This window comes from Zea mays, chromosome 5 (genome assembly GCF_902167145.1).
Source record: "Zea mays cultivar B73 chromosome 5, Zm-B73-REFERENCE-NAM-5.0, whole genome shotgun sequence".
NCBI lineage: Eukaryota > Viridiplantae > Streptophyta > Magnoliopsida > Poales > Poaceae > Zea > Zea mays.
In genome coordinates this window covers 183512834-183538026 of record NC_050100.1, presented here as the reverse complement: position 1 = coordinate 183538026, position 25193 = coordinate 183512834, and the positions used below count along the sequence as shown (strand labels likewise).

Sequence of the window (25193 nt, the reverse complement as noted above, 5' to 3'; positions counted from 1 at the left end):
AAAAGTGCAATCTACTTGCTAGAATGCATGATTGTCCCCACAATGTGACATTATGGACTTAAGCCTCCCCCTAACTCCATAATTCACTTACTTCCTATTTTTGGACCAAATAACCAAAACCACTTGAAAAGTCATTTGTAGATATAAAATTTTAAATTGGTGGTGTTTGGTGTTTGGTGTTTGGTGTTTGATATAGTTTTCATTGCTTTGGCCCCTAAACTTCTCCCCCTTTGGCATCAACCACCGAAAAGGAAGACATTAAAAGCATGTAGGAAGTAAATAAAAGCTTGCCCTCAACAAATGATATCACTAGAAGTATATTAAATTAAGCCATGAAGGATACCACTTGTAGATCATGAAAGATACCATGAGTAGGAGTTCCTCAAAAGATTATTTCTCCTAAATGAGTATTCTCCTTTGGAAAGATTTTTTCTCCCCCTTTAGAGATGAAGAAATACTCCCCCTGACAGAGATCCTCTACTTAGGAAAAAGCATGTGAAAATTAGAGGTGCAAGACATGATTTGAAAAGACTGACTTCCCTTATGCATAGGTAACAGAATATGAGTTAACTACTTATGCATTTTTAGCAACATGGAAGCATATGATATGAAATATAGTCTAATCAAATATTGGAGAAGACATGTAAATGATACTGAAAGTAGTCTCAAAAGATACCAATTGAAGATCAATGGCGAGCTTGAGAGACATGAGAGTTCTTGGAGATTTTGCAGTGGAAGATTGTTGTCTTTCTCAGGGGACTTCATTTTCCTTACAATGAGACTATCACATGAAATAGACTTGAAAATGTGTTAGTCTCAAAGTGTTAGATTATAGAGTAACCTCCCCCTAAAGGTGTGCATACAAGTTTTGAATACTTGTAGGAGACATGCACTCTGATTTGATATCAAGAGGGGCAAATTATCCATAATCCTAACTTTGGCACATATAAGTTAAATGATACACTTGTAGAAATCAAAAATTTTCAATTTATGCATCATTTACTATGGAGTGATATAAAAGCAATGTGCCATTCTTAACTAAACATTTTGAGCCATGTAGGTTTGCTTAAGAGTATGAATTAAGAACAAGCAATCCTACCATATGATTTACCTAGTATGCATGATTTTAGACAAAAGTACATAACAAATGTAATACTAGGCAAGAAAGGTAAACTAGATAAAAGGTAAATAGATACGCATATCTAAAGATGAAGAATACAATAAAACTAGTTACCTTAGTCATGGGTGGGAAATTTGAGTCCAAAATTTTCACTAACCCACTTGGCAATTAACTTGATCCAATATGATGTATCCCATGATATACATCCCAAATTTGCCAAGTCTCCAAATTTCCCGAAGACCTTTGGTTCACTCACTTCCCTTTCGGGATCCAAACCTTCTTGGTGCTTTTCATGGTTGAAATTATCTCTTTTGGCACCCAGATGCGTTTGGCCCCCTTTCCTTTGTTGGCTTGCTTGTTGGCCTTGATTGCTATCACCTTTCCATTCTTTTTCTTCTTGATCAAATATGGTGTAGCGTCCTTTTTGTTCACCTTTTTGATGTAGGTGCTGGAGATTTTGCTTGATGGCTTTTGCTTGAGCTTTTGCCTTTGTTTATCCCCGGTCATCGCCTTGCATTGGAAAGACTTGTGGCCTTCCTTGTGGCATATCCTACAAATCACAGTTTCTCCCTCCATAGGCTTGTTCACTCCCGCAGTGGTGTTATCCTGTGGAGGTTGGATTTGTTTGGCTTTGCCTTTCTTGTCATACAAAGCCTTGCCAAGGCGAGCCACTTCTTGCTTTAATTGTTCATTTTCCTTTGCAACCTCATCCGTACATGTCTCTATAACAATATTCTCAACAGCGACTTGGTTGCAGGTGTTAGAATCATCAATTAAATCAAAGCAGGAAGTAGAAGCATCTTTCTTAATTATTTCAGATATTTCAACTAAAGATGCTGCTGGGGTGCTACCAATGCTTTCTAGCTTAGTAGTTAGCTCATTATTGTGTATGCTAAGAATTTCCATTTTCTCTAGCAAATTTTCAATAGCTTCTTGGGAGCTAGCTAACTTAGCCTTAAGTTTTTCATTCTTTTTAATAAGGCTATCATCGGTAGCAGTGGATGGAGCACTAGATTCTAACAGCTCAATTTTAGTTGATAGCTCACTATTTAAGTTTGCAAAAGTTTCAAATTTTTCTAGCAAACCTTTGTAATCATTTTGAGAGCTAACCAACTTATTTTTCAAATTTTTAAGTTGAGCTTTTTGCTTAGTGCAAACATCCTGAAAAAATTCTACGGCTTCTGCAAGCTCATCTAGAGAGGCCTTTCCCTCACCTTCATCATCACTACTACTTTCATCACTAGAGGATGGAATGCTTTTGTTACCTCTTGCCATAAGGCATTTGTGTGATGTCCGTGATGATCGTGACGAGGACCGGTGGCTGCGCGTCCTTGGAGATTCATCTTCACTTGAAGAGTCATCCCAAGTTCTAACACTTGTGAGCGCCTTGCCTTTGCTCCTCTCCTTTTTGGGTTTGGCCATATTTGGACAGTTGTCCCTGAAGTGGCCCTTCTCCCCACATGCGAAGCATCCTCTCTTCCTTTGCTTTTTCCTGTCAATGTTAAAGAGAAGATCCTCGACCTGCAGGGGCACACCCATTAGATTAATCTTGCGGATCATCCTCATTACCTTTCCGACGCGTCGGATTGTTTCTTCGTCCTCGGAGGATGATGTGCATGGTTGATTATCTTCATCATCATCACTTTCTTCTTCTTCTTCCTCTTCTTCGCTTGAGGAACTTGGAGTGGGAGCCTTCTTTTTGCCCTTCCTTTCATCACATGCAAAAGCATATGGCTTTGAGGAAGTTGGCTCCTCTCCCCGACTCATTTTTCGCGACATCTCAAAGGCCGCGATTTTCCCAATCACAATGGTCGGGGTCATGTTGCTCAAGTCCTCCATGTTGTGAAGGATGGTGATGATGCTCCCATATTTTTGTTGTGGTAGCAGGGAGATAATCTTCCTCACAATGTCCGCATCACCTAGCTTATTAATGCCAATAGAGTTGAGCTCATTGATTATTAGATTCAAACGAGAATACATGTCTCTAACAAGCTCATCATCTTTCATAGCAAAAGAATTATACTCATTTAAGACTAGGCAATGTTTTTGCTCACGGACATTGGATGTGCCGTCATGGAGCTCATGCAATTTTAGCCAAATCTCATTAGCAGTTTTCAGAGTAAATACTTGATTGAAAATATCCATGCTAAGAGATTCACACAAGCAATTTTTGGCTCTAGCATTTAAATGGATTTCTTTTTCCTCACTCGTGGTGGGTTTCTCGGGATTCTTGAGGGGTTTCATCCCGTCACGAGTGACTCTCCAAACACCTAGATCAACGGCCTCTAGGTAGCAAGCCATTCTAGCACTATAATATGGGAAGTTAGTGCCGTCGAAGTGTGGTGGCCTATGGGTATCCATCCCTTCCTCTAAAAAGCGTCGGCTCTTTTAGCGGTGAAGCTAAAACGTTTCAAATGAGCCAAACCGGCTCTGATACCAATTGTAGTAAACGGGTGACGCCTAAGAGGGGGGGGTGAATTAGGACTTCTAAAACTTTTACTAAACTTGGCCACAATTAAATTCCTAGAGCAAAACCTGTGCAAGAATCAAAATTAGAATGTGCAAACTAGGTTTTGTCTAAGTGTTGCTATCTCTACCGCAAAGGCTAAGTTTCAATCTACACTAAATAAGTATGACAACAAGATTGAAACTTAAATGCTTAATATAAATGCGGAATGTAAAGAGCTAAGAAGAGAAGCAAACTCTCGTGGATGACGCCGGTATTTTTACCGAGGTATCCGGAACCGCGCAAGGTCCCGACTAATCCTCGTTGGTGCCCCTACGCAAAGGGAAGCCCACGCGAGGGCCAAGCACCTCGGTCGAGTAACTCCGTAGAGAGCCGCGGGCCTTCTCCACGCGCAAGTGGTGCTCCGCTTCCGGCTCCTCTCGGACGCTCCCCGCCGTCTCCACTATCGAGCTTCCGGCCGAAACGCCGCGGGCCTCGTTCCCTCCGGTACACGGTGGCGGCCGTGACACAAACACGGTTGTCACGGTCTCGCAAGACTCTCGCCCCACTCGGTACAATTACAACGGCTCGCGCAAGAGCCGAGGGGTTGTGAGGTTTATCTAAACTCACTCAACTAACTAGGATTCACCTAGAGCAAGCGCTAAAGTGGTCTAACTAACCTAAGCACTTCGCAAAGCACCTACGCTAATCACCGAGTGATTCTATTAAGCACTTGGGTGTTTGAGCACTTGGAAATATGCACTATGTGTATTGGAATGTTGCTTGGGCTCTCACACTTGAGAATGGCCGGTTGGGGTGTTATTTATAGCCTCCACACCCTCAACTAGCCGTTGGACAGAAAGCAGCAGCTTTCTGTCGTCGGGTGCACCGGACAGTCCGGTGCACCACCGGACACTGAACAGTAGATGTCCGGTGCGCCTATGTCAGCCGACCGTTGGCGTCTGTAGCAGTCGACCGTTGGATCCGACCGTTGCCGTCTGCCCGTTGGCACACCGGACAGTCCGGTGCACACCGGACAGTTCGGTGCTACAGCCCGAGAGCGCCTGCCTGCGGCCTCTCTGCGCAGACCGTCCGGTTGTCCCACCGGACAGTCCGGTGCACACCGGACAGGTACTGTGCACTGTCCGGTGCGCCACCAGGCGCTGGCTGACAGCCCTCTTCTCAGGTTTCTTTGCTGATTTCTATGGGCTTCTTTTGTTCTTGAGTCTTGGACTTCTATGCATCTTTTTATGTCTTCATTTGAGGTGTTGCATCCTCATTGCCTTGGTCCAATCCTCTTCGCATCCTGTGAACTACAAACACAAACACTAGAAACCTTATTAGTTCACGGATTGTGTTGTTCATCAAACACCAAAACTCAATTAGCCAAAAGGCCCGGGGTCCATTTTCCTTACATAGCCTACGAATGGTAGCTACATCTTTATCAAATGGATCAAAAGACTCATCATCTTCCATATCTCCTCTATCATCTAAACCACATGCTAAATCCTTAATCAACTCAGATATGTCATCTTCTTCGTCATGCACCTCAATAAACTCAGGGACATCACCATTTTCATTGTTCAATACAGAGGAACTAGCTTCTCCATGTAAGGTCCATGTTCTATACCCTTTTAAAAATCCATCACAAATCAAGTGTTCTCGAACTTCACTAGCCTCCCGCCAAAATGAGTTGACACACTTCCTACAAGGGCATAAAATCTTGCTTCCTACCGCTGAATTTTTTAATGCAAAAGCTAGAAAACTATTCACCCCTTGTGTATAGGCCTTTGTCTCCCTACATGCAATTTCTATGATAAATATCAAGATAACCACGTAGCACATTTTTTTAGTTATTGTGAAAAAAAAGTTGTATTGTACCTAGCCACATTGTCGATCCACGATTTATCCATGTGTGTTATTACAGATATGATAGAGCTTCTAAGAACATATAACAAGCATAAAAACTTTGCTGCATACACTCAAAGATAATGAACAAACACACAATTGAACCGGAAACAAGGTAAATTAGTTGAACTTACCTTACAGTAGAGCTCGACAATCTCCTAGTTGTTTTTGGATTTTCTGAACTACAACACCTTCCTTTCCTTGCTGCCCCTGCCGTACCAAAGATTTGTAGGATCTTGTGTTTATTATCAGCTATTCTTATGAACTTTGCTGCATACACTCAAAGATAATGAACAAACACACAATTGAACCGGAAACAAGGTAAATTAGTTGAACTTACCTTACACTAGAGCTCGACAATCTCCTAGTTGTTTTTGGATTTTCTGAACTACAACACCTTCCTTTCCTTGCTGCCCCTGCCGTACCAAAGATTTGTAGGATCTTGTGTTTATTATCAGCTATTCTTATGCTAACATATCAGCTACATAACAAGAAGAAGGAAAAAACAAGTTTGCAGTGAACTCACACGAATCTGTTTTGCTAGGCTTAATATTGCAAGAACCTTGAACCAACTTTTAATCCTGCATGCAAGAAAGAACAAAAATGTTGAATACATGCTAGAGAAAAAAATGTTGCAAGCTAGAGAAAAAAATGCAGCCATCATGAACTGAAGGTTATAAGCTAGAGAAAAAATGTTGAATCCAACACATACATTGATCCTGGTACCATCATGAACTGAAGGTTACAAGCTAGACTAGAGGGAAAAATACAGCCAGTAGTGCATCAGTAATCTTGCTCATGTTATCATCATTAAGCTTAAGGAAGAACATATGCAACTATCCTCATGATCCTTCAATCACTGCCTTACATTTCGTGTTGCATCAGTGGCAATCAAAACCAGTAGTGCGTGCTCAGTACTTTTACACTACCAACCAGTAGTGGCAAACATGAAACTAATAAGCATGACCTACTGGAACTTATACTCATTGCAAGAAATTACATTAGTGTTCAACGTCTGGTAGTCTGGTTCATTGCCTGGCCATGCTGGTTCAGTTCTAAGACCATGAAGGCTGAAGGCCAGGACAATGTCCATCTCTCTAGGCGATATATGAAATCCTCAGGTCAGGTGGAAGTGCAACGCACAGCCTTCTTGGCTTTGGCTCAGACTAAGCTTAGAACACGTACTGCCATAAAGATGAAGCTTGTTTCTTAAGGTAGCAGTTTTGCATTTTAAAACAGATCATGCCCATAAGGCATCAAGCAAAATGTTGAATTACAAAAAGAAGAAAACTATTTAAGAAGCCTAACATTTAAGTTGTGCAAGCTCTTCCTATGTTAGTAGATCAGCAAGATAAAAGATCAGAGTAATTGCTACATAACTACAAGAAGGGAATAAAGTTTGTTGTGGACTCACACAAATCTCTGTTTTGTTAGGCTTAATCCTGCAAGGACCTAGAACAACCTTTAAATCCTGCAGATAAGAAAGAACAAAAATGTTAAATCAATGCTCCAAGATAAACACAAATTTGAGAGAGGAAATCGCTAGGGAATTGCCATAGACGAGTTCAGTGATGCTCCAGCATGAATTCCCCCAAGGAAAATTTCTTCAATCACACTCAAATCCTACGAACAGAAATTCCCCCAAAGTTTACCAAAAAACAGAAAAAAAAAACAGGAAGGGAAATCACGATTCCACAGACAAATGACAGCAAAGGCCGATCCAGGTAGACACCCCTACCTCCTCCTATCTTGCAGATCGGCACCGGCACCCTGTCCCTGTCCTTGACGAATCCTGGACCAACAGGTTTGGGTGAGGCAGCACAACTACCTGGGCAGCGCAAGAGGGTCGACGGGATGAGGCACTAAAAATTTTGTCTTCCCTGGGCAGCGTGTGCAATCCCTTGGCTGCCACAGCGTGGCTTTGAAGGAACAGGCGCCGCGATTTTGGAGGGGGCAGCGTGATGGAGGGGCGCGACACGATGGAGGTGGCGGCGGGATTATTGAGGCAGGCAGATCTATGGAGGGGGTGGCAGGATGGAGGACGGCGGCGGGATTTTGTGGCGCGCAGGCGGTGCTATGGAGGGGACGCGCGGGCGGCGCTGTGGAGGGGGCGTGCGGTGAATTGGGGGGAGTTTGGAGGTGGCGGCGGTGGGAGTTAGGAGAAGGGGGCGGGCGGCTGGATTTTGGAGGGGGCCGTCGCGGCGATTTGGTTGGGAGGAACGTAATAATTTGGCGGCACGCGGGTTTGGGTTGCGCCAATATATTTACCGACCGAACGAGCGATGTCTTTACCATTTTTACCGACGGATCTCCCAACGCTAAATATAAGAGATTTACCGACCGTCCCGCCGTTGCAAAAACTGGTATTACCAAACAACCATGTGTCGGCTGTTTTTACCGACCAACCTTTGGTAGCTAACAAAGGTCGGTAAAAAACCTCCGTGGTATAGTGTGTAGGCTTGAACATATTCTGTTATTTTTAATAAGGGGTGTTTGGGACTGCTTCACTTTACAAAAAATCAACTCAGCTTCACAAATCTTTAGCCAAACACTTCCAACTTCAATAAATTAGCTTCACTAAAAAAATGTGAAGTTAGGGTTGACTTCACGTTTTTTATAAAGCAATAAAAATGGTGCTTCACAAACACTACTTTCCAATACCCTCATAAATTTAGGGGATAATTACCCACCATGACCACCGATTACACAAAGAAAATGCATCATTCTTTTCACTTTTCCTCCAGTTCCCAAATGTAGCGCAGGCACAACCTTTCGTCTATCCCACAGCGCAACCTTTCGTCTCTCTTTCAAGCGTAGCCTTCCAATCTCCTCTTTCCATAGATCCACCTCTGAGATGTTCATGCCGCCAGGCACATCACAACGAATGACCTCACCAAAGACGTTGCAATCCACACAGCAATCCATGCCGCAACAGCAGGGCTCGTGGTTGGTGGCCTCGGCTCGTGTGGCATGGTGAGATTGATTGGCACGCTTGCAGTTGACCTCAACACCGATGATGGTCTTCCAATGATGATAGAAACTTCACGCGCACTTTTCTAAATAAAATTTCGTTTTAGTGAAGCTGAACCAATATGCAAGTCAAACACTTTCAAAAACTGTGTAATTTTGAAGTAGAGTAGCTCAACTCTAAAGTTTATGAAGCTGAGCAAGTTTTTGTGAATCTAAGCTATGCCAAACACCCTCCTAAATAAATTACAGAATTAATAAACTAATATATAATTAACTGATTACCTCTAATCTCTAAAGTATACATAGGAGTCAAGATAAAAAACACAAAGTAAATTTAAATTGGATATTCTGTGTTCCATTTAGCATTTTAGTTTTAAATATTGTTAAAGGATAAAAGGTTTTGATTTAATCGGTCGTATTGAACCGTACAATAACTGCAGCGGACCGCCTAAATGGGATATCTATGGATGTTATATTAATAGTTACACGAGATTTGTCTATCAAAGTTATCACGGAAATTTAGTCGCATGTTTAATAAGCTTCACATTGTTTGATGACAATGGTGAACATTTTTATGGGCTACCGTTGAAATGAAGTATTGTCGCTCGAGTAGAGGTTAAATTCTCGATTAAACCACATTATCGTGACAGACAACATTTCATTTGTTTGACATCAATGTAAGATAACATTTCTAAGCGTTTTGTTAAAAGATTAATTATTAAAAAATTATATGATCTTCCTACAGCCGTGTCTTTTTCTACTGAAATACTATTAGGGAGCCAACAACAAGGCCACGACAAATTGTTATGAGACAATTCAACACTTCAACAATTTGCTCCATGAAAAGCGTGTTTATAAGATGCACAATGTAGAGTTGTGAATTTTAGTTTCAACTTATAAGTGGTGTCATAGAATTATATTCCACCAAACAAAATGTCATGGAGTCATACAATGCTCCAGTTGAAATACCGATATTACCAAAACATATATTCTTGAACCTTGCAGATATTGCCGAGGTGCCAAACAAGACTTTATTTGGTAAAAATATATTAATTTCCTAAATTTTAAATATCTTTTACACAAAATTCGGTATTAATACATTTTCCATTATGATCTTGTAGACATTATGGTTATTGTAGTCCACTTAGATACAATTCATCGCACAATGTCGGGTTTATTCAGAAAGATTTTTATCATAGATAATAGGTTATTAATTATCGATAATATATTCAAATTAGTACTAATCTATTCGTCTCAAAATCAATGTCCTAGGTGATCTTTACATATCATTAAAGTTTAGGGAGACTTACTAAACAAAAATGTTCTTCGTTGGACGTTGGTTAAGAAGAATTATATCATAATAACTGAGACTATGTTTCAGCGCTTTAGTCTTGCAAAACATCAATCAATAATTTTTAGTTATAATGGTTAGTAACGATGATTTAAATGTATTATACTAGAATGACTCGAATCATCTTATTCAATTCGTTCTATCTCAACACCCATCATTTTAAACGTAAGTTTTTACAAAAAAACTACTTACATTAAATGTATATGCCACATTTCATAAAATGTATATGTCTTCACGATTTAATGAGATCAATAACATAGATTTTAATGTAAATAATTTTACCAAAAACTTAAATTCAAAATGATGGGTTTTATGATAAAACGAATTAAAGTGCATTGTTGTATGATCAGATGACTCGAGACACTCTACTATAACACATTTAAATCAACGTTACCGATCATTGTAAGCAAAAAAATAGAGACCGATGGGTTTGCAAGACGCAAGTATATATTGTACCTTGCCTTCTAAATCATCGAAACATAGTTCCAATTATTATATTGTAATTCTCCTTGGTCAATGTCCAGCGGAGTGTATTTTTGTTAGTAAGTCACCCAAACTTTAATGATATGTAAATGACACCTATATCTTTGATTTTGAGACGAATATATTAGTACTATTTTAAATATATTACATTTCACATCATACCGACAATTAATAGGATATATCTACCATCCATGATAACAATCTTCTTAAATGGACCCCACATTGTGGGGTAAATTGTATTTAAGTGGACTACAATACTCATAATGTCGACAAAACCATAATGAAAAATAAATTAATACTTATGTAGAAGACATTTAAAATTTTACTTCCTCTGGTGTCCTATTAGTTGTCGTTTAGTACAATGACATGATCTCCAAAATATAACTTTGACCAATAATTTTTTCTTAAATAAAAATAATCTCTTAATACATTTTTACTTTCATAAAAGTACTATTTAAGACTAATCGATGAAACATTAGGTTTCAAAACTAAAGAAGAAAATAAATACTTGTAGTCAAAATTTTATAAGTTTGACTCAAATCTTGTCTAAAACGACAACTAATAAAACACCGGAAGGAGTATGAGATTGATATATTGTTATCAAATAAAGTTCTATTTAGCACCTTGTCAATATCTGCAATGTTTAACAATATATGTTTTGAAAATGTCGGCATTTGAACTAGAGCAGTGTATGGCTCCACGACAGTTTGTTTGGTAGAATACAATTCTACGACACCACTTATATGTTAAAACTCAACTTCGCCTAGATTAAAACTGAAATCTACACTATGCATCTTGTAAACATACTTTTTATGAAGCAAATTGTTGAAGTGTTGGATTGTATAATAACAATTTGTCATGGTCTCTATCTTGTCTCCTTAATATTATTTTAGTAGAAAAAGACGTGGTTGTAGTGAGATCATATAAATTTTTAATGAAATAATCTTTTAATGAAACATATAGAAATGTTATCTTCCATTGATGTCAGATAAAATGAAATGTTGTCTATCACGATAATGTGGTTCAATAGAGAATTTTACCTCTACTAAAGCGAGAATATTGCACTTCTGCGACAGCACATAAAAATCTCCATCGTCGTCGTCAAACAAGGTGAAGCTATATTAAACATGTGACTAAATTCACGTGATAACTTTGATAGACAAATCTAGTGTAACTTTCTTGGTCTCTTCTATGTATGTGTATTCAGTTTTCAGTTTAAACAAGTATTCCAACATTGTGCACATGCAGATACGCCTTATCCAATTTCTTTAATTCTTCAAAAGCTAAAATATAAATTAAATGCAAATAAGTCGATGGATATTAATTGCTTTAACATGGTTATTCGAATGCTCGTATAAAATGATGTCTTGTTGTGGTTCAAAGACAAATTACAAAATCACTATATTGATCTACAATTCTGTGTAAAATGAAGTAATTATTTTGTAGCCATATAAATATGTTCATTATATCATTATTTTACTCACAAAAAATCGTCCATATCTGATTTCGATCGAGATTCTTGCCTTCGTGTGAAGCTAGGTCTCAACATGTTGAGAAAATTTATTTAAATGTTGGTGTGATATGGAGTAAGATATTTCAAATTGCAACCACGTAAATTGTACTACTTTGTCTTTTTGTAATCTTGTATTTTTATTCTCTTATTTGAACGGTTTGCTTAACTTGTAAATTATATTGTCTTATTCTTTCTTAGGTCACTTTAGACTACATGAACACTAGAAACGTCTATTTAATGGACTTCAGACATATACTGCCATGGTTTAATGATAATCATTCAAACATATTCATAAAATACATAGTACTACCAATAATATAAAAGTCGCCATGAAATTAGATAATTCTACATGGAATAGCAATATTTTTTTGTGTAGTATTGCATATTACCAACATAAGTTCCAAGAATGTTAGACTAATATTTTTTATATATTGAAGACAATTAATTCATTTTGTCTATATATATATATATATATATATATATCACAACATGTTATTTTAATTTGTAAGAATTTGACAGGCTTTCTTTTTATCAACTTTATGCTCTTGTGGGATGGTACTAGGTTATCTGTATTTCCACCGTGGGTAACTTCATTGTTCTAATACTTATTCAATATTATTCTTCTATAATTAATTGTTGTTACCTAAATTTAATGACATGTAATATCGAATGTGCACATACTATAAATATGTTGAAGGCTAAATTTTAGATATAATTGATGAAATACAAGGAGAATGAATATAAAGACAACATTCCAGAAGAAATACAAGAAATTATTAAATACACCAGGGTTGGTTTTCAGATATACAATAGATTTGTCGTAACGTTAGCACGATTTCAGAGTTTATGATAAAAACAAACATTTAGATTTTTTTTGCCCCTACTTGTTATTTCGATGCTTTTGGCATGATTTTTAATGTGTATTCAGTTCATTTCAATTAAGATTATTGCCTTTTAAATTTATCCTAGCTTTAGCACAGGTATATTACTATATAATTTATGCTGTCACACGAAAGAGCATTGTACTCACTTCTTATACTTTATTTTTTACTTAATATTCGCATTGTAGTATAATTTGATTTAAATCAGTTTAGTTATGTATTGGTTGTTGCTAAAAAAATTATGAAATATCTAGATCGATAATATATGTGGTATTCGTTTTTATATAATCATTTTTGCACTAACATTTTTTTATCAATATTAAGATACCTTGGTCGTTCTTTTTTGATGGATTGGAGTCATCCTCCCACCGAAGGCTTGAAGAGATAAACATCTTCCTCATCTCTGAGATCATGATGCACTTCGGCAAAAAAAAAAAGGCATTGTATGTTTACCATCGAGCCGATGCAGACACGCTGGCCGTAAATCAGCGATGAGGTTTCTTATCAAAAAGATCGGTGGTCTGCAGTATAATAATAGTAGTAATATTAATAACAATAATATAAAATGAAGGTCAATATATTTCAACTACAGATCGGAGCTAGCTTAATAATGAGCTAAATCAGTAAACAAACAAACTGCATGTCCATTTTCTGAATAAACGAATAGTACAATACTCCGTCAGTTCAAATTTATAAATTATTTGACTTTTTTATCCTAAGTTTGACCAGCTCATCTAATTTTTGTTGTGATATTGTTTAGCATATATAATATATTTTAAATGTGGCTTCCAATTTTTCATTTCTCGTAAAAAAAATGAATAGGATAAGCCAGTCAATCATGGTATAAAAAAGTCAAACCAATTATGATGTGAGATGAAGGAAGTAACTAACTAATATATTGACATTAGTTACTGATTGAGATGGGTAGGTTAGGGACCTGCCTGTTTTTTTGCTGGGATAGACCTCCAATGCTGTCACCGGGCTCTTGCGATCATGCTCTTTCCTCTCCTCAGTAGGCTTGGTCAAAGAATAAGGGAAGTACGTAGCTGAGACTGAGGGCATCAACACAAGCATCGCGTGAAGATCATGGACAGTAAATTCTTAGATCGAAGAGGATTAAGGTAAGTGATTAAATCCTCTTCTAATTATTTTTTACTAACAAGAAATTTATTTTGTTAGTAATTTAATTTCCTTCAATCCTTTTTAATCCAGTGCTAACCGAACAGTCCATTGCTAACCGACGTCTTGAGTAGTCATTCCAACTCTCCAACCTTATGTCAAGACTGCATGATGGGGGAAAATATAGAATATATAGGCTCCTCACAGTCCAGCTGCAGGGTCAAATAAACGAACCATAATATGGGAGGAAAGAGTAACAAAAGACGCTGTATACCCGGGCCAAAACGTTTTTCTTTCCGGTCGCCGAACCCCGAACACCATCCGCACGGTTCCGGATCTGGAGAACATAAGGAGGTACGCCGTCTTGGGAGCTGGACGACGGCAATGGCGGCCCGGCTGCCATGCGATGCGATGCCATGGATATCCTTATCATTCTTCGGTCACAGATGAACAGTAAAGTAAAACTGGCAAAGCGGACTGGTCAATAATTAACGATGAGGGAATCTCACCTGCGACGAGGGCTGGCTGTCGGATCCGCCACGGTCGCCGCCGCCGACGCCGACGACGACGAGAGCTAGGGTCTTGGTTTCCGCCGAGGAGGAACTGCAGGGCAGGATACCTCTGCGATCCGACTGTTAAGTAACCCTAGTTAGGGTTATGTGGGCAAATATCTGCTTTGCCCCTGAGGGGTCTCACATCTCTATATAAGGAACCTGTACACCCCTTCATATTACAGAGATCAGAAAGAGGCCAGAGGCCCAACCCTATATCCAGTGTCTCGTGTGTTTCCTCTGTCGTGCTTATGGGAAGGGAGACGGGTTCTCTACATCTTCTTGCGCCTCTACTGCTGACAGGAGGGAAGGGAGCGGATCTGGTGATCCGTGGTGACGTAGTTCTCAACACGTTATCAGCACGCTCTACCTCGACGTTGCTGTGGGATCAGATCTGCATCAACTCTTCATCAAGCCGGCAGGTCTCTGGCCTAAGCCGAACTGTCCTACGCGACAGGCTTCGATTTATCTCTACGCAAACGGTATGTCTTACTATGTAGATTCGATCTACTGTTTATCGCGATCGAGGACTGGCCATGGCGCACCTGTGCGTCGTTCGTCGATCTTCCTCCGAATTAAAAACGGTTGCGCTGTCCACTGCCTGTCCGAGACGGTAGGAAAACGGACTGCCGAAGCCCAACACGGTGTGTGACAGGGTCAGCCGGCGGGTACGGCTGCGCTGCGGTCATCACGATTCACGACGGAACGGCGATGCGCATCTGTCCAGCACGCGTATCTGCTGTGGACAGGAACCGCCGCACGGCTCCCTGTTTCTTTGGGCCGTGGGCGTCATCATCTTTTTTTTCCCGGATGATTTGCAAGGACTACGGCGGTGGCCTTGTCTTTGGTTTCTTTCTACGCTCGAGGCCCCCCCTGCACGCCTTGGTTTCGGCCTCTTCTTTTCGGATGCCTCTGGTCGCCGATGCGCAGTGCGGCAGGCTCTGTTTAGACATCGATTTTTTTTTCAGGTAGGTAGCTGTGACTATCGTGTCGCTAGATTTAACAGTGTTGCATGTCTGCTTGAGTGCCTGCATATCCGGTCAAGGCAGTTAGCTAATTTCTAAAACCCAGTCAAAGTTGCTTGTTGTGCGTTTATGAACAAGAAAAAAATTACTATTTTTTTTTCATAATATACATGCTGAATAAAAAAAAACTTGTGTACAATTTTTAATTTATGTACATACTCTATATTGTTTATTCTATTTATTTCCTGTAGCAAATAATAAATAGAATCAAACTATTCTTGCAATTTCTACTTTGATTAATTATTTCCCGCAGTAAATAATTAGTAGAAAATACATGCTTGAATATGGGGAAAATACCTTAATGACACGTGATCTGCTTATGCACATGCATTAATTTTATTATTTTTCTGCTTTTATTTCTCATAGTAGATAATTAGCAGAAATTATTAAAATGTGTGAAGGCTATAGTGCGCATACTCAAATCTTTCTAAATATTTGTGTTGCGTTAAGCTTTCGGACTCACGCCGAACGATTAAATTGTATAGTAGGTACTTGATCGCGTCAATCAAACTACGTTTTTAATCGGCTGAGTTATAACATTGGCTAAGTATTGGTTGCGCCCTGGCAACACGACACAGTATTTTGTGTCGTACGAACTTGGTTGTGTCATGTGATTGCTATGTCGCACTCTCATTTAATCGGACCGCTCCCGTTGAGTCGGACCGCAATCGCCAAGTCACGTATTTTTCGCATGCCCTGTAGGCACTGTCTGTCTGCCGTGATCATCGAGCCACAATTGCGCCTGTTGCACACGTTGCGTGGATTTATCGTGTACCCCAATTACCGAGCCATAATTGTGCCTGTTGCGCTTATTACGAAGGCTTGCTATATTGTCGTAGCCCTGATGGCCGCACACGCGTTGACGCCAGATACACTAGAGCTTGTACTCGCGTGGATTGTGGTGGGTTGTTCAAGGTCCTGAAGTCACATTATGTGCAACCTTCGTAAACAATTTTGTTTTCTCTCTATATTTTGTTTGATTGTGTTGTGTGGCATCGTATATTTATATATATCGCCAAGTGGCCATAACAACTATATTAAATCTGGGAAATTAAATCGAAATACAATGAAACACATATAAGTTAAATCTCTGCTCTCTCCTCGTGCATAAAGTTTTACCCGAAGTAACCTGAAGAAATTCAATATTAATGCATGAAAGCCTTTTTGGCACAGAAAACATCACAAATTGGGATTTTATTAGTAAGCAATAAGACCTTATCAGATGAATATATGTCAGAAATCTCAGTCATACATTGCTCAACCAGATGTTAGCACATTGCTCTCTTTGTCGCTGGATGACATGAAGCAAACTATGAGATAAAAGGACATGTAACCGCTAGCAACACGAAGTTGCAAGTATGCCAAGAGGTTATTCTGAGACATTTTTCACTATGCTGGTGTGAAAACCATAGTGTGTTCCCGTCGAACCACTTTACTCGTTCTATCTAGAACCTCTATGCTTGTGTCGCATACATCTCCCGGAATTGTAAATACTTATAGTCACTGAATTGACTCGGGATAGTCCTTTGACAAGTTCGGTATACACTGTAAGCTAAATGGTAAAGGTCAGTCCTGAATGGACACATACCTGGGGTTTAGGTAGTCGAACTACACTAAATTCCACCCATTGGCATGCTTACCATTATCTACCTCTGATCTACCAGAAGTGAGAAGAGTAGACAAATAACTATGAAATCCCACATCACCACAGAGCTTGAAGTGTAATTGGATATTAACATGTCCTTGGTCCTCGGAGCCAGAAGAGTCATATGTCTTGACCACTAGACTACTAGTGATGATAATTTGTGATAGAAATATGAAGATCTTGTAGAGTCTTGTTGTATCCTCTCTACTCCTGATAATTTCTTCGTATGAGAGCAGTAATATCTGTTGTTGAAGATGGATCCTAGACGGATACCAGTATTGTTTCGTTCTTGCCAAGCAGTTATCATCATTTGCTTCATCAAAAGCTGGTTATATGGTGATTTTCCCAGATAAAATAATTTCTTGGTCTTGTCTGTTCTATTCTAAAGCTTCTCTTTTTGCTGAACAATGAAGAGATCGAAATAATGCTTTATAGAACAAGTTGGTATATAATATGAGGAGAAATATTTGCCCTGCTGGTGACACCATAAATATTTGACTATTGTTATAAGTTCTCTCCCAAAATTATAATACCTAAAAAAATGTTGCATAACTTGAAACCCGATTTCAGACCGGTATGAGTAATTGGGTAAACAATGGGCAATGATAAAACGAGTTGGACTATACATCTCTGCATAACAAAAATATCTGCTTGGCAGCATTGGCCTGACGCCGTGCACTTTACTACCAATATAAACACACACATTTTTCCTATGTGCCTCAAAGCACAATACAACCAGTGAATGTCCTTGTGAGCGCTAGACCCTGATGGTCATTTTACTTGTTGATCTGAAGTCAACTAATGGCTCCAAACGACGTATGGTATTCATGAGCCCCTGAAGGACCCTTATGGATAAAATAGTGTTGTACATGTTAGTCTAAATCTTAATGATTGACTATGCATTTGGTAGTAATAACAATAAGTTTGCAGAATTGTAACCATGAAGCAACTTGTTGTTGCATGTCTCGCTGGATGTTGAGACTAACCCTTCATGTTGAAGGACAAATATGTAGTATTCATGCCACTACATTAATCTAAGTCCAAAGCTCACTGCATAAAACCCCTATCTGTAATGTGTGTAAGATTTCCCAAATAAATCACCACAATAGCATACATTGGCCACAACTGGATGATTGTGGTTGGGGATTTTATATGTATGCTTTTAGAACATCTCGGCATTAGGGGGAGGAATGCCCATATAGTGTAATGCCTCAATATTCTATTAAACGCACAAAAGTTAAACTGCACCTGTCGTTTGGTGTGTACTCCTGTGTATATGGAGTTTGCCAGAAATCGTTGAGGAGTAACCATATTGGTCTGAATGCTTCTACCTGATGTAGATGTGGATATACCCGGGATTAATATCATATCCACATTTGACTTATTGGCATTTGATCTATTCTCGGGGACGCCTGCGAATATGATCCATCAGCCTTAGTCAAAGCATATGTTTCTGATTGCAGATTCACGTGGTCTGTGATAACTCTCCTCCGATTAATTCACCCTGATGGTGATTTGCCTCACGAAGAGGTTCATCTTGATGATGAAATTCCTAGCAATGCGCGCAATATCATTGTGCTGGGAATACGGAACAATGAATCTTTCGTTTTGGGAAATGACGGAGATCATTATTAAATGTGGGAGACAAATATGTCGACACCTATCTTGCCCCTCTAGATTGCAAATGGATCCAAAACAAAGTCCTAGGCATGAGTGCTTTAAGCTCTCTTATCGGGTCATTGATAAATGCAATCGAGGCTGAACCAATAATCGCAAAATAAAAGTCGCGAGCTTGAAGTTCGGACATTTATGGGCACTATTGAAATAATGTGTGGTGAATGCGATGGTTTAAGTGGTCTTGTGAGAGACCCATCCCACGTATGTGTTGAATAAACACTGTTCCGCTATGTAATATATCTGGCAAATGGCATGAATTAAAATATGCAGTTAATAGGATTCTGAAGATCCGTCATGAGATCCTAGGAGGACTCATATATTTAAATTATAAATATGCAACATATAAATCTCATACCGAATAATACATTCCTGATGAATGATCACTCTCCTATGTAGGGAGAATATCTCGTAGTTGAGACTATCGTTCCCAGATGGAACCTATCCAGAAGAAACAAAGTCTGTGTTGAACACCAAAGTTTGATAATCCCTATAAAGGGATAAAGACCCATACAGACCCGAAAAGGAATAAGATGAGGTACCAAAGAACTTGAAGTTCACCGAATAAGCACATGTGCATTCCATGAGTTTTACTCATGGTATTTTCCACTTGATGTGGAATTACGGTATCCTCTAAAGCCCTGATGGCCGAAACCTATAAGGTTTAGGTGTTACTGGCAAAATATCCCCATTGTGCCAGAAAGACAGACTATAACGATGTATCTGATCGATGAAAAATCCCTGATGGATTACGATCTTAGATGAACTTTTGTTACACCATCATAGATGTTGCAATGGATGAACGCCTCGAGCGATGTGTCATATTTAGAATATGTACTATTGCAACTATATTATCCCCTAAGTCCTATTGAAGGATATGTTATTTGCTTTGCACAACTATGTATAAATTGTGGTGTAAGATAGAAAATGATAGCACCCCAACCTCTTTCATTCTCGTTATTCCAGATGAACAATGAGACATATATCTTGAAGAATATGCTTGAGTTATGAGGGATAAAGACTTTGACAGATGTCATCGTCAGGGGGAGCGAATGCTTATATTGATCACAACCGTGAGACAATAAATGTCATATTCTATGCCCTGAAGGCGTGAGCTTGATGATCAATATGTGAACATTTATGGAACTTTCTATCAAATATATAGATCTAGTCGATCGAACACCATCAATCAAAGTGGCTTATTTATATTGATACATGCACTTACCTCGTATATCCTAGAAGTGAGTAGAGGTAAAGTTCCTGAAATAGTCCTTGCAAGGATATGCAATCCGTTTGCTAAATCTTTATGTGCATATACTTCTAGAAGAAGATGTTTTGCCTTATTGATACGGTTTTGCAAGGATCAGGGGGAGCACATTTCTAAAAGTTAGCCCTTGTAGAAGATTCGATAGAATCTAGATCTCAGAGGATCGAAATCTGTCCCGATGACAGCTGTTGTACTCTTTTTCCCTTTGTGAGTTTTCTTGAAGTTTCTCACATGAGGTTTTTAACGAGGCAACAAAGTGCAAATGCAATTTGTATCACCATGCTCTCTTTCTCCATATTTTTCCCACTGGGTTTTTCGGAGTTTTAACGAGGCATGTGTTGGTCGCGGTATTCGCCCAAGGGGGAGTGTTAAGTAACCCTAGTTAGGGTTATGTGGGCAAATACCTGCTTTGCCCCTGAGGGGTCTCACATCTCTATATAAGGAACCTGTACACCCCTTCATATTACAGAGATCAGAAAGAGGCCAGAGGCCCAACCCTATATCCAGTGTCTCGTGTGTTTCCTCTGTCGTGCTTATGGGAAGGGAGACGGGTTCTCTACATCTTCTTGCGCCTCTACTGCTGACGGGAGGGAAGGGAGCGGATCTGGTGATCCGTGGTGACGTAGTTCTCAACACCGACGAGGAGCTAGGGTCCGTAGTCCTTCCTTATATATAGCCCCCAAGCCAATCCATGGCGCGGCCCGTTTCGTTTCGTGTCCGGTCAGCTAGATTTTGTTTGGGCCGGGTCTCCAGCCTTGCTCGGACGGGCCCATGGCCGTTTCGGGCGCCATGATTTTGATGTGATGGGATTCATCAAATCTTGGACGGATGGACCCTGCTGCCGGCCTGCCACCGCGTCGCGGTCGCGTCAGCGCCTGTCGGCGCCTCGGCGGCCCGACGCGAGTGCGGGTTGCGAGTGCAACACACGGGAGCAGCGTGACAGGGAGGTCCGCCGTCCGCGGCCTGGGTGTGTGGCGAGGCCCGTCCGTCACATGGCTGGACCGGACCAGACTGGTCGACCCCCTCGCGGCGAGATCGATCGTAGCCGTCGACGGGCGAGATGGAGCTGGGAGTCCGTCCGTCGCCATCATCGCGGACTGGCCCGGGGCCGTCGCCATCGCGCCCACGCACGCCCCTTCCTCCTTCCCCTCCGCCCAACTATGTTCCCCAAACCGCACGCGCGCGCTCGACTCCCCGCCGCTGTCGTCGTCGTGTTCGCGGAGGAGATCCACCGGGGTCGTCGTCAATCTCCCTCCTCCCTTGCTCCCGCAGCCTACCCCTCCACGCGTGCCCTCGCTAAACCCTAGCTTGGGCACTCCCCCCTGCCCCGGCGGCGCCACCACCGCGCCGCACCGACCGCGTGCGCTGACACGTTGGAATGCATTGGTAAGGTGCCATTTCGTTGTGCAGAGTCCAGACTACAGATTGATTAGCTGAGGTTCAGGTTGCGGCCAGGATCTTCAAATCTCCAGCTTGAAACCCCTCTCCGGCTATCCGATTAGAGTTTCTTTTCGTAGCTGCAAGTTCCAGCCACTCACTCAAGGCTTTCGAAATTTCAACCTGCGAGCTCAAGTTCATACTCTTGACAGTTCACTCTCCAGTTCATACTCTTGATCTTTTATAACTCTGGATGCAATTTGGAAGTGAGGGGTGCAGAATGAAAAGTTTAGAGTCTACCACTTGATTTTTTAAAGTCATCCTTTCTTGAGTGTTGAATCCACTTCCCAATTTTCATGTTCCTCAAACCAAATTGATTGAATTTCTGACTTTCTGTTTAGGTTGTGTTACTTTGTACAAAAGATTTTATTTCGAAAATTCCTATTTATTTAAGAACTTAAACATTGTTCATACAGTAGATAAACTGCACACAAAATAGTGTCCATCTGTTCACTAGTATCATCATTGAAGATGGTCTAAATAATTTATTTAATTAGACATCTTGTTATCATCTCCTGATATATGCATAGTCCTTTTTTATTTTGCCATGGTCATTCAGTCACTTAAGTCTCAACACTCTAGTGCTTGCTTGATTTTGCTGAAGTTGCTTGTTGTGCTCCATATCTGCTTCCCGATGGTTGCCAAGCACATGTACTTAGCACTTTTCAGTAGTCTGGCTTTCCCCAAGTTATCAGATTATTATAGGAAGAATGCATTTTATCAAATGGCATAGTTGTTTGCTTATTGTTGTAATTAGTTTCCTACATTGACAATGCGTCCAGTAGTCCTTTAACTTGTTCATTGGAGTTTTGCTCATGGTTTGTTCTGATGCAGTTTGAAGTGTGATCATTGAGGTTCTGGTTAAATAAGCTTCTAGAATCGAGTGACTCCCCTCCCATAAATGGATAAGATACAATCTGATTGCCCTTATCCGGGATGTTTCTTTTGTGTTATGAAAGAGGCGAACCCTAGTAAACGAAGAGCAAGTGTGCTAAAGTTTTTTAGGGAACTTCCTTCCCAAGATGACGATGGTCAAGTTCTCCCTGTCAGCGGTCTCTGGAACACAGCGATGGCTCACCCAAATGATCCCGAGTTCATCAACTTGGGCATATTTGAATGCATGGCAGCTCTTATATGGAAAGGGTTGAAAAATAGGCGTTGGCTTGCACATGATCAGAATATTTACGTCCCATATTATGCAGCTCACATAATTGGATCGTACACGATGAATATGGAGGAATTTGCAGAGTGTGCTGTTCGTGCTGGTGTAATACCTCCATTAGTCGAACTGTTAAGAGGTAGGTTGACATGGGTCGAGCAAAGAGTTGCTGTTAGAGCTTTGGGGCATTTGGCTACGTATCCTAGTACATTCCCTGCAGTTGCCGATAATGGGGAAGTACTTGAACTTGCCACTCAACTTGCTTCAAGCTCCCTTGAGATTGTGTACACTCACTTTTACCAGTTTGTGGATCGAAGACTTGACTACCATTGTGGCCTTCTTACTCGTGGCATGGGTGGTGTGGAAATGGAATCCCGCAAAGCTGAGGAATGGGCAAGTCAACTACAGTGCTGGTCATTGCAACTCATTAACTGCTTTGCATTTAAGCCTGAATTCCTCCATGATATTTGCAAGCCTGATTTTCTAGTCAAGTTACCTGGAATGTGGGGTGGACTTGTGAATGAGAACTCGCCTGCTGGTGTTGGTTTGCTAAGAACAATCTGCCAGAGCAAAGTTGGCCGAGGTGATGCTGCCAACATTCCTGGTACTATTGATGCTTTATGTAACATTGCTCGCTCTTCAGATGATTGGCAATACATGGCAGTTGATTGTCTGATCTGGTTAGTGCAGGATGCAAGTACTTGTCATAAGGTAAGATCTTGTGAAATACATTTTGCTTGCTCAAATTTGTACTCCCTAATTGGATGTTTGAATGTTTAAGGAGTAATCATGCAATGGTTTCCTCAAATAGCATTGTGCTAAAATGCATACATATTTTCTTTTGTTATTCAATTCCAATTCAATTGACGCTATCTGTTAGCTGTATTTTCTTTAGCTTTAGTCACTTATTTTTTCCCTTTGTGCAGGTTATAGACAAAGTTGCGCCAACACTGATAGATTTAGCAGATATTTCGACACTGGGTGATTATAAAAAGCTTGGTGACATGATTGTCACAGTCCTCCAAGAATGTATGCAACAAAGCGGGAACTCACGTGGCGCAATCAGTGATCAGACCAAAGCAGAAATCGATGAGCTCTTGAGATCCAAGCAAAGTTTGAAATTGGAAAAGAGTATGCCAAAGGAGGATCTTCATATAAAACAAGCTGCAGCACTGGTTGTCAAGTTGGAAGGCAACTCACTGTTCTCTTCAGGGAACATTGCAGGAGCTGCAGAGAAATACTCCGAAGCACTGGCACTATGTCCAATGAAATCTAAGAAAGAGCGGGTGGTTCTTTACAGCAACCGAGCTCAGTGCTACCTTCTCCTGCAGCAGCCATCGGCTGCCATAAGCGATGCTACTCGAGCGCTGTGCCTTCATAGCCCCGTGAATCGTCACGCCAAGAGCCTGTGGAGAAGAGCTCAGGCGTACGATATGCTCGGCTTTGCGAAGGAGAGCTTGCTGGATACGATCCTTTTCATAAACGAGTGTTCGCAGTCGAACGATCCTGACCTATCCCTGAAGCAGAACAAAGTCCCTGATTATGCCGAGCGGCTGGTGAAGAAGCAGATGCGCGCCGCTTGGCTGTTCAGGGAAGCAGCCCTGAAGCACGGGGGCGTCCGTCGCGCGGGGGATGCTAGCGACGCTGCGTTTGGCCAGGAGGCCGACGACTCCGAGTGGGAGACAGCTAGCGAAAGCGACGGCGAGAACGGTGCCGCCACGGGGGGAGAAGCAGACGGTGAGACTGGATGGAAGAATGGTGGCCGCCAGGAAGATTTCTGTGAGAAAAGCTGAGCAACAGGTCCGGACTGTTTACGTGCTATTACGCGAATACCTTTGCGACAAGAAACGCTAGTCCTCTTCGAAAAGATAGTTTCAGCCACTGACAGTTCCTTTTCTCTTTGCAAGATCCTTTGCTGTTTATGTTTCATATTTTTGCATGTAACATCCCTTAGCAATCTGTTTTTTTTTGTTTCTTCCTGTGCAGCCAAATGTGTATTCAGAGTCTCAAACTGAGCTGCTACAGAAGCAGATGCTGGGCCTTCTGCGGTCGGCACACTATGAAGCATCAAATCTTTCTAACGAAACGATCTGGTGACGTTTTTATTGTCCTCATCAAAGCAAGGGGGGCAGAGGCCCAATTAAATTAGTTATCCACGTCTTCTCGCTGGGTCAGTTGAGCTGTGCCTGTGACCATTCAATATTTCCTCTTTGATGCTGGTCCTCCTCTGGTGTTTGTAACATATTTTTGGTCAGTTTGTCAAGTCCCTGAAAGAACAGAACTGTGTGCATTGCTTGTTTTGTTTTATTGTTTTCTGAAGTTTGGTGAAGAGGCCGTAATCCTGGCGCTCTCCCCTTTCCATTTGACTTGTCTGGAACGTGAAGGCCACGTTTCCTTTCTTCAGGGTGTCGTACCTGGTTTTCTTGGTGTACTAATGTCAAGTAGGGGTAGGGGCTGTCTTAGGCTCTTACGATGAAACAGTGTGCTCCGGCCCTCTGGATAACAGCGCCACGTCGAAACAGTAAGGTAGCGGACCAAACGCTCCTTCGCTTTCACCTTTTTCAGCGCAGCAGCCAGCGGGCTGGAGGCCACTGGCCACCGCACCAGCTTCTGCTGCGGCATCCCCCGACCATTCTGCGCCCCA

General features: G+C 41.0%; 1 protein-coding gene and 3 long non-coding RNA genes across 5 annotated transcripts; 1 reads left to right on the top strand and 3 right to left on the bottom strand.

Annotated features, from left to right (window-relative positions):
• Nucleotides 1–5791: 5791 nt before the first annotated feature.
• On the bottom strand, nt 5792–7003 carry LOC103627369 (uncharacterized). Its single transcript, XR_002262064.1, has 3 exons — nt 6889–7003; nt 6001–6055; nt 5792–5890 (listed from the first exon to the last, which is right to left on the bottom strand). It is a non-coding gene; the product is annotated as an uncharacterized lncRNA (long non-coding RNA).
• A 1010-nt stretch (nt 7004–8013) lies between these two features.
• LOC109939149 (uncharacterized) lies at nt 8014–13197 on the bottom strand. Its single transcript, XR_002262474.1, has 2 exons — nt 13126–13197; nt 8014–8530 (listed from the first exon to the last, which is right to left on the bottom strand). It is a non-coding gene; the product is annotated as an uncharacterized lncRNA (long non-coding RNA).
• A 422-nt stretch (nt 13198–13619) lies between these two features.
• LOC103627367 (uncharacterized) lies at nt 13620–14425 on the bottom strand. The gene is made up of 3 exons (XR_002262473.2): nt 14301–14425; nt 14066–14187; nt 13620–13955 (listed from the first exon to the last, which is right to left on the bottom strand). It is a non-coding gene; the product is annotated as an uncharacterized lncRNA (long non-coding RNA).
• A 6374-nt stretch (nt 14426–20799) lies between these two features.
• LOC103627366 (ARM-repeat/Tetratricopeptide repeat (TPR)-like protein) lies at nt 20800–24947 on the top strand. 2 transcript variants are annotated; one of them, XM_008647661.2, is made up of 4 exons: nt 20800–21339; nt 22225–23260; nt 23476–24349; nt 24536–24947. In XM_008647661.2, the coding sequence occupies exons 2-3, from the start codon at nt 22292–22294 to the stop codon at nt 24340–24342; spliced, it is 1836 nt and encodes a 611-aa protein (XP_008645883.1). In that variant the 5' UTR covers nt 20800–21339; nt 22225–22291; the 3' UTR covers nt 24343–24349; nt 24536–24947. The 2 variants fall into 2 exon arrangements, with proteins under 2 accessions (XP_008645883.1, XP_020394169.1); XM_020538580.2 differs by having other exon boundaries at nt 20877–23260.
• The last annotated feature ends 246 nt before the right edge of the window (nt 24948–25193 follow it).

Bases quoted from the DNA above. Each gene is read 5' to 3' on its own strand.
- LOC103627366 (XM_008647661.2), top strand. From the start codon at position 22,292: ATGGATAAGATACAATCTGATTGCCCTTATCCGGGATGTTTCTTTTGT. The intron at 23,261-23,475 runs GTAAGATCTTGT...CCCTTTGTGCAG, and splicing joins ATGCAAGTACTTGTCATAAG to GTTATAGACAAAGTTGCGCC.